The sequence below is a fragment of the Cicer arietinum genome, chromosome 8 (assembly GCF_000331145.2).
Source record: "Cicer arietinum cultivar CDC Frontier isolate Library 1 chromosome 8, Cicar.CDCFrontier_v2.0, whole genome shotgun sequence".
In the NCBI taxonomy this organism is placed as follows: Eukaryota; Viridiplantae; Streptophyta; class Magnoliopsida; order Fabales; family Fabaceae; genus Cicer; species Cicer arietinum.
In genome coordinates, this window is record NC_021167.2 from 1,267,142 (window position 1) to 1,276,749 (window position 9,608).

The 9,608-nt window shown below is 28.4% G+C and overlaps 1 protein-coding gene across 2 annotated transcripts; it reads right to left on the reverse strand.

Moving 5' to 3' along the window:
* Positions 1–3,342: 3,342 nt before the first annotated feature.
* LOC101500489 (endoplasmic reticulum oxidoreductin-2-like) lies at positions 3,343–9,497 on the reverse strand. Of its 2 annotated transcripts, XM_073364087.1 has the most exons (11): positions 9,137–9,456; positions 8,476–8,607; positions 7,577–7,829; positions 7,395–7,418; positions 7,159–7,269; positions 6,480–6,598; positions 6,062–6,166; positions 5,755–5,957; positions 5,508–5,631; positions 4,174–4,358; positions 3,343–3,577 (listed from the first exon to the last, which is right to left on the reverse strand). In XM_073364087.1, exons 1-10 carry the CDS (start codon positions 9,302–9,304, stop codon positions 4,176–4,178), a joined length of 1,422 nt encoding a protein of 473 aa, XP_073220188.1. In that variant the 5' UTR covers positions 9,305–9,456; the 3' UTR covers positions 3,343–3,577; positions 4,174–4,175. The 2 variants fall into 2 exon arrangements, with proteins under 2 accessions (XP_073220188.1, XP_004511502.1); XM_004511445.4 differs by lacking the exon at positions 7,395–7,418 and having other exon boundaries at positions 9,137–9,497.
* Positions 9,498–9,608: the final 111 nt, after the last annotated feature.

Consider the following 9,608-nt stretch of genomic DNA (forward strand, 5'->3'; position numbering starts at 1 on the left):
TGCAGTAGGACTCTTATAAATTTATTAAATATTATAACATCTCAAGTAACAAAAAAATATGGATGAATTTTGAACTTACTTTTTTAAAATAACTTTTTATAATCTTTTAATCGGAAAAAAAAATTGGTAAATGGTAATATTCAACTGATATATAGACTAAAACCAAATGGCTTATTTCGAGGTTGGTTGGGTATTGAGTTTTTAAAAAAATTAATTGTTAAGAATATATTATCATATTTTTTCTAAAAATGACAATCTTAATTTTCTCCAAAAATATAGTGTAATCAACTTTTACTATTTTTTTAGTAACTAATATATATAAACATATGAGAATATCAAAATTATAAAATTGATTATAAAAAATAACATCGTTGTAAGTATAAATACAACTAAAGATGTAAGGTTCTTAAAATTGAACAAAATAATTACAAACATCAAAATAACTAAAGTGTAATAAGTCACATGGATAAGAGGGGTTAGATTTGGTTTTACCAATTAACCAAATTTTTTAAGTTTTTTTGGATCGATTCAAATTGGGTTGGCCAACTCATATACATATCTGTTTCCATGATAAATTTACAAAGATCACAAACAAAATTTTATAGAAACTAAAAAGTCATTATTTTTTAACAATATACGGTACTTTAAAATATTACATTTTATTTTTGGCAAAATACTGCTTATTGTATACAGAAAACAAGTGATATTATTGAAACATAAAATAGACATAATTACAATATCTTATAAAATACGGGGTTATGTTTTATTTTTTATAAAATGTCAAAATATTTTATTTGCGTCAAATTTTATATTTCAATAGCATTAGTCATATTATAAAAGACTTGGAATATGAGGTTGAATTCATTAAATATGTTATGCAAAATTTAAATGTACTATACAAATATGATAATTCGCAGTACTTTGAATATTGATATAAAACTTCAAATGTTGAAAAAATTGTCTGTGTTTCCAATGGGATCTGCCACATGCAATATTCTATTTGACTGATAGGTGCTAGCACTATGTGGATGCCAATGCTATTTTTGGATAGCTTTATGATTTTTTTTGAATATTTTGATAGCTTTACTATTTTTTATGTAACTTTTTTATTTTTTTATTTTAGCTCCTACCAGATTTTTTTTTTCCATTATCTTTTCTTATTGATGATTGTTGCTGACTCGAGTTTATATCCTTGGCTGCAAGTTTTTTTTTTTTTCAATTGTTTTGTTGGGCGTAAAAATTAGAGGGAGTGAAATTGCTTCTGAATACATCATTGTTGCCTTGGTTACTTTGTGCTAGTTTTGTATGAGATTTGGTACAAGGGCTGTAATCCCCTGGACATTGAGGATTTGTGATGTTGTACTTTTGTTTTTTTATCTATCTTTGTGTAACACATGAAAATATAATTATTGGTTGTTGTTTGTTTTTAGTCCTACATCTTCATGAAGCGCGTGTACGAAGAAATAGTCTTTGGTTGTTGGTTTTTAGTTCTACATCTTCATAAAACACACGTCTTTGGCAATTTACTTTTAGCCCTACATTTTCATAAAAACACATCAAGAGTAGTATTTGGTTGTTGGTTTTTTCTTCCTCTCCTCTCCTCTCCATTTCTCTTTTTCTTCTCCTTGCATCTTTGTATATTTTTATATCACATTCTAATAATATATTTCTAAATCATTTCCTCAAACTAAAGAAATATGAAAATATTTTATAATAAGATAATGAAAATTAAAAAACCTAATAAATCTTAAAAATATTCTAAACGTAATCATATAATTTTTTTAAAGATATTTAGAAATATTATTTTGAAATAAGTAATTTATCCAAATATATTATTCTCAATTCTCTTAAAGAATTTAGACATATAATAACTATTTAAAATTAGCTAATCTTTGTAATTTATATTTTATATGAACTCTTTCCCCGGATATTGCATATAATTTTTATATTTAACCATCTTATTAAACATCTAGTTAAATAAGTATGTTTTTTACGAAATGATTTATAAATTTAAATTTTTCGGGCGTACACAATTATGAATAATTCAATTATATTACTTAATTTTTTTAATTTTTTTTAATTATTTTTTAGTTGACAATGACACTCGTTTATATTATCTTTGAATTTATGTATTCTTCTAATATATTTACTAAATATAATAATATTCTTTTAAAACTGAAATAAATCAATATTCAACATTTAGTATGATAATTTCAATAGTAATCTAAATATTTTCAGTCATGACTATTTGTAATTTAAAAAAATTCAGTCAATTACTATATGATATTATTGTTGGATTTTAGTATACATGTTTATAATGTAAATAAATAATCTGAATAATAGTATAATTAATTTTATCTAGAGTAAAGATAGTATAATTAGTTTTATCTAAAGTATACTTCTAAAAAAATTATTAAAATTAAACTATAATTAAAAAAACTAAATTAATTAAGAAAATTCAATTTTATGCTATTACATCTAATAATTTAATATTTTGATAAAATTTAATTTTATATATTTTAATTCAAATCAATTAAATTACACATTTACTATTCCAACTCTCCTTTCTTTCTATAGTGCTCAAAAATAATTCTCATCTCAACCAACCTGAAAAAATAGAAAAACACCGCTTCATTATATAATTTATCACGGTTAGAATAAATATAAATAAAATTAGATTGAACATTTAATTCATGAGTCAGGTGTGTAAAATTTTTACCCACAAATTTCACAAGAATACAGACTTCTTGACTATTTGTTTGTGCAATTAAAACTAGTGACTTTAAAATTGAAATAAATTAATAATACACTATTTTACAAATATAATAATACAATACACTAAAAAAAAATACACGCTTTTATCCTAATTTATACTATATGTTGAAAATAAATCAGCATAAAAAAAATAATTGGAAGAATAAACAATACAGAAATGGATAACCTGCGATTTATAGATAAAAAATATAATAAGAAAAAAAATTGATGAAGAGCATTATAACTCAGAAAAAAAATAAAATTTATACTTTTTGAGATTGAACATTTAATTCAATTTGTCTGCATAACTTTGTTATTCATATTTAAAATTATATACACATTTAGACTTTGAGTATAATAAATTAAAACTATTCATATTTAAATTAAAATTTCAAAATAAAAATATTAACACTGACATACTTTCAATATTACCGAATTAATACAATTGTGCAACCCTGCAATTGTTGATAATAAATATTTCATCTTCACGTACTATTCCATTTATACTATCAATTACTTTTACATATATTCAAATTCTATAGGTTTTGTCTCCTCCGTTTTGTGCAATTGAAATAGATGACTTCGAAAAAGAGAGAAATAGACATCCTTCAAATAACGGGATTTTTGTCACAAATAACACATTTTCTATTACTTTCATCTTTTTGACCCTGCATTCAAATATTATTTATGTGTGATTTTGTGTACATTCTATGTACATTACTTTCAAATACTTGGAAAATTTCAAACCATGATCATGGTTTTTGTAAGCCTAATCTTTGGAGTAATGTGAGTCATTGAAAACCTAACTGTCAACATTTGCTTCCTGCAGAAATCAAATGCAATGCTCAGTTATCTCTATCAAACCAGTAAAAGTGATTAAGATTAAAAATAAAAGTAATTATCACACAAAATAATCTAGAAATTATTTTTTAGAGATTTTTATATGAAGCAGAAGCTGATTTGTGTTTGTTTATTATAATAATGAAAATCACTTTTTAATCCTCTCTAATGTACCACACTCATTAAAATCAGGTTTTTTTTCATAAACTACTAAAATCAACTTTTAATTTTAATCAGAAAATCACTTTTTTTAGATTCTGATTAATTTCAAAAGCTTAAACAAACAAGATTAAAACTACTAAAAATAATAATGAAAATCACTTTTTAATCCTCTCTAATGTACCACACTCATTAAAATCAGGTTTTTTTTCATAAACTACTAAAATCAACTTTTAATTTTAATCAGAAAATCACTTTTTTTAGATTCTGATTAATTTCAAAAGCTTAAACAAACAAGATTAAAACTACTAAAAATATTTTTGTTTTCAATTAAAAAAAGTGATTTTCTCTCAAATAATCTCTAACAAACAGGATGTCAAAGGAAGAGCAACAAATACTCATAAGAAAGAATGGTGTCACCTCTATGTTTGAAGTATACTGAACCAAAATTTCTTCAAGGACCTAATAAGTTTGGTATGGCCAAAAATATGTCCCTCCGAGATTCGTTCGGCAGTAGGTCCCATTTCGTGAACAAATTTGACAGATTCTGAAAGTCTATTGAGAAGATTCATCAATGCAATTACTTCATTCCTTTGTAGCTGCAGCTGAAAGGGCATCAATGCAACATTAATTCTGATCTATTGTTTAAACACGCATGCAACATTTGAAAAGAGAAGAATCGGAGAAGCTATAGTAAATTTGTTTTCATTTGAATTACTAACATCAAATCCTTTTTTTTGTTACAAATGATACACATCCATTTGTCAAAGATTGTTGTGGTATTGAGTGTTTAAAGTATGGTTATCAAATCGAGATTTATATTGTGAATCAAAAGAACTATTTTTGAATCAAATGAACTATTTTTGAATCATGAATCGAATCTTGATATAAATCATAAGGTACATTACTAATAACAATATGACAATTTTAGGTAAAAACAAGTGACATGGCAAAATTATAAGCTAATATATCATATACAAACATTGAAATAATTCAAGATTTCAGTCATAAATCAAACGATAAAGAAAAGTGGTTGACTAAACAAGGTTGACAAAAAAAAAGTGGTTGAATACACTAAGTTTAGATAATGGTTTATTAGATTGAATCAAAATTCAAGATGAGATTAATGCGCAAAATGGATACACTTAGGCATTCATATCAATTGGGTTCAATTTTTTAGGCATTCATATCAATTGGGTTCAATTTTGCTCCATACAACTGACTCATATATATCGTAAAATAGTAAGCATGGTAAGAAAAAACAATATTCCTCTATGTGAAGTGAAAATATGTGCTTAATAGTTAATATATACATATTTCCTCCTTCCCAAAATATAAACAAAAAGGAATTAAAGAAAGTTGACGTATTTGGTTCAAAATTTAAATCAAATACATCGACTTTCATTAATCAAATTTTATTTATATTTTTGGGATGGAGTAGTATATTGTAATAATAATGCGTATAACAGGAAATTTTAACAACATATGATGCAGATATTAGCCACAGAAAGAACCACCAACTTCCCAATTATATAAAAGAAAAAATACAAATAAAAATAAAAATCACTAGATTACAACTTCTTCACTACCAGATTATGTCCAGGAGAAGCAGGATAGGTGAATGGAATTTGGAAGATTTCAATGGCAATTTGAAGAATACTTATAAAGGTTAATGCATCGGAAATTTGATTTAAAGTTGCATGCGTATAAAACCCAAGAGAGGAAGAAAAATAACACTAAAAAAATGTACTTACTGTTTGACCCAAGTTTTGTTGATCATCATCAGAGAAAAGAATCTTTAACGCAGTTCCAAGACCAAGAACTTGAAGCTTTCCCCATAATCGACACTTTTCACATCCTACACAATCCATCAATGCACTGCATACCACAAAAATTATTACCACTACCAACGAGTCAAATGAATATTAGTATGTAAATTGGATCGGTAATACAACAAAGCCGATACAAGAAGTGTTTGTTTATAGTACAAATCAGTAATACCTGATGTTTCTGAATTGATGTTGAATTTTTTGTTTTAGCTCAGGTCCACTTTGGCCTTTCCACAACTTAGCTTCATCAAATGGAACAGGACATGCAGCTTGAAGCTTCGGGTTGTAAAGTAGCTGTTTTATAAAGGATTGTGTTTTAAGGTCCTCATTAGGGTTGCTCGTATTGTACTCGGCCTGCTCGAGGTAATCTGCAGCCTAAAGCAATATGTAGATTGCATCAAGAATATTTTTAACTGAGTTCTAAAAGAAGAAGAAAATAACATGATCGATTGATTCAAACCAGGACAATTTATACTTACTTTGGTTACTGCTCTCAGGACAAAGAGAAAAGTGAAATACAAATTTCTGACACGATCGGGGTATTGTAGGACTCGGTCGTACATCATAGTAAGATTTTGGCCCCACTAGAATAATAAGAAGGAAGGAAAGAAGTTAGTATCTAATAAATTTTTCTTAAATTAAAATGCATTGCATTAGAGTAACAACTTATAATGTTGCCCTATTATTTTAGTGCATGAATAAACCATTTTACAAGGTTTGTTAAACCAAAAGAAAATTGAATAAATTTTAACTTTAAGGTTGTACATAAAAAACATAACAGAAGACTACCTACATGGTTAAACATGCAAATATTGTATTGATTCCACAAAAGTAATGAAAATGTTTCTTTTGAAAGAGAAAATTAGCTACTCCTGATAAGAGGAAAACGAGATTTACCATATTTGTAGCTTCATCAAGTAAGTAATCAGCAGCTATATGTACTGATATGGAGGAGTGAAGACCTGAAATCAATTTATACAAAATCTTTTCCTCCTGGCATGATTCTTGCGACAGATCTACAAAAGACAGACATTTTCTGATTACAAAATATGCACACCGAGATAGCTTGGGGGTTTTACACAATGCTCCTAACATCAGTGAGACATACATATGTATAACAGAGTACAGTTCCTCTTCTATTATCAGTTTCAATATATCTTACACTCAAGAAATAAATGATAAGAACAAACTGATATTCACTCCACAACTGACAAACTAGATATTAGATTGTTGAAAACGTGCAACATTTACAGAGCTGTCAATGTTAGATAGCATGAAAATTATAATCCATCTACTTAAAATAAAAACACAATTTTTCTTTACAAATTATGAAAGAATTTTAGTGATTGGCGTGTATATTGTGCAACACCGACACTTCAGATTGAAAGCGTGTTTGTGTCCAATATGTGTTAGTGTCGAACAATGACATGACACCGACACATGTAGTGAGTGACATTCAGTTTCTTCCATTTTTCAAATTATTATCGGCGTCAATATGTCAGTGTAATGTCATGTCCAGTATCCGTGTTTGTGTCAGCGCTTCGTAGCATGCATATGCTTTCCAAAGATAACTTACATTTGGGGCAGTTCTCAGAGTAGACAGCATCCCATATCCTTCTTGCAGATGGACCAGTGTAACCAGTATATCTTTCAGGATTCAATTGAAGATTCACATATGTCATCTCATCTGCAAATGCAACCATTAAAACAATTATTTTCTTGGAAAGAAGTTTAAAACATTATAAAATGATTTAACACTGCTACCTCTTTAAAAGTTAAAAAGCTTTAACTAAGAGTGAAGAAGCTTATTACTACGATGATTTGCCATCTTGCTTTCTGATAATGAAAAAGTTTTCACAAATGGGTCAAGTTGAAAAACAAATACCTAAATTCAATATTTTAGAATAAGTACATAATATTTCATAGTCACAGTGATAAACTACAACCATTAACAGAAATTATTCACATGTAAACTAGTATACAGAGTAGCGCACCATTGTCAGTCTCATCATCATTCGTCCATGGATTGTCTATTTCTGGCCATCCTCTAAAAGCTTTACTATCCAAAGTCCGGTCAACAGCTGCCTCGGGTTTTCCTTCTTGACAAACAAGATCATTCAATGGAAGGCGATTGGGCTTCTTAAATGACTCCGGGAACTCATTCTCTGGGCATTCACATACACTACAGTCCCGCAACCGGCACATACCATCGTCAGGCCAAAAAGGGCAGACGCACCATAGCTTGGCCTAGATGAACCAAGTTTCGCAATAAAGAAAAAAAGTACAAAGCGATTCTGATTTAGACATATCAATTTAAATGAATCAAGTTCCACAATATCTTGTCAAAAAAAGTTCTGCAATAAAGAAAAGGTAAAATTTCCTTGTGCTAATAAGGGTCGAGACAAAAAGGTGATAATCAACTCTATGAGAAAAGTGGTTAAGTCATTGAATTGAAATACTTTGTACATGTTACTAATTTACCAGAGAAGAAATTTAATAAATGAATGAAATTCAAGTACTTTATCCAAACAACAAATTTTCTTAATGAAAGGAATTTAATTACATAACCCAAACAACAGGTTTTGTAAATGAAGGGAATTCAAATGAAACATTTGAATTCATTGTAACTTCAAATTCCCTTGAATTTTGAATTTCTTCATCCAAACACACTCTTAATGTATTTTTACAGCATATGAATTTATTTCTAATTTCTCATATTGTTGATCAAATCAAAATTTGAATAGTCCAGTGACGAATAAAATCTTAAAAATAATCAATAAACATGATGGAACTTATAATTCTATTACAAACTATTTTTCTAGCAATAGCTACCAAGTCATTTAAGGGATAATAAAAACCAATGCTAGTAAATTCAAAGTGACAATAAACAAACCTTAAAATACCGAAAGAATGAGGTTTTCACAAGTTCTTGTAGAGATGGATACAACACTTCCTTGTGAAGCCGATCCACAATTTCGTAATCACAACAACAATCCTCCACCATACCACTATACTTCGGTGTTCCCTACAACAGACACAAAATAGATAAAGTCTCGACTCTTAACTCAGAAAATTTATCAGACTAAAATCTAAATTTCAACCCACACAATACAAACAACAATTTATGCAAAACACATCTCTGAATGTCTACTGAAAACAAACATATTACTTCCCTTTATTCAATATAGAATTCAAAGCAAGAACTTTACATTACAACAACATGCAACATCGACCATTTAGATTGAAGGCGTCTTTGGTGCCAGTGTCATACACCGACATATGTAATTCCATTCAATCACTTCCATTTTCTTAAATTATTACAGCGTGTGAGTGTGAGGGTGAGACTGAGTGTCGGTGTCATTGTCGGTGCTTCATAAGACAGTAAATCATCAATGGAAGATTAACAAGAACATGGTTAACAATTTATATCAGATTCCAATCTATTAAAACATAATATCATAAACTCCACAACGCATTGAGATTCATTAATGATTCAACAATTAAAATTTAGAGGCAAAGAAACAAGAACATGGTGTGCATAGATCATTGAATACCTGGGCACAGGGACATGCTTTGTTAATAACTCCAAAGATAGAAATTTTGGAAGAAGTATTAGAAGACATGATGGCAATTGCAACAAAAGCAGCAATAAGAGGAACTAGTACCAGCCAAACCCATTTCGTTACAAAACCCCTCTTTTTCTCACACTCCATATTCACCATGACCCTTTTGGATAAAAACAAAAAGCCACTAATAGAAATGCAAAAAGAAGAGATTTTTGGGGTTTGTTAATTGATCTGAGGCGATGAAGAATTGTGGGGTAAAGAGTTTAGGAAGGTTTTTGCGTTTTATTTTTTCTTTATTTCTTTTCTTTTATGACAAGTAATGTTGAATAACGAAAAATAAAAACGAGTGAAAGTTATGGGCGTTGTCGGGTCGGTGGTTTTATTGTTTCCCTTTGGGCACGAAAATTCTAAATTCTAATAAAGTTAGGTTTAAAACAGTATAAATATAAATTAGGGAAAG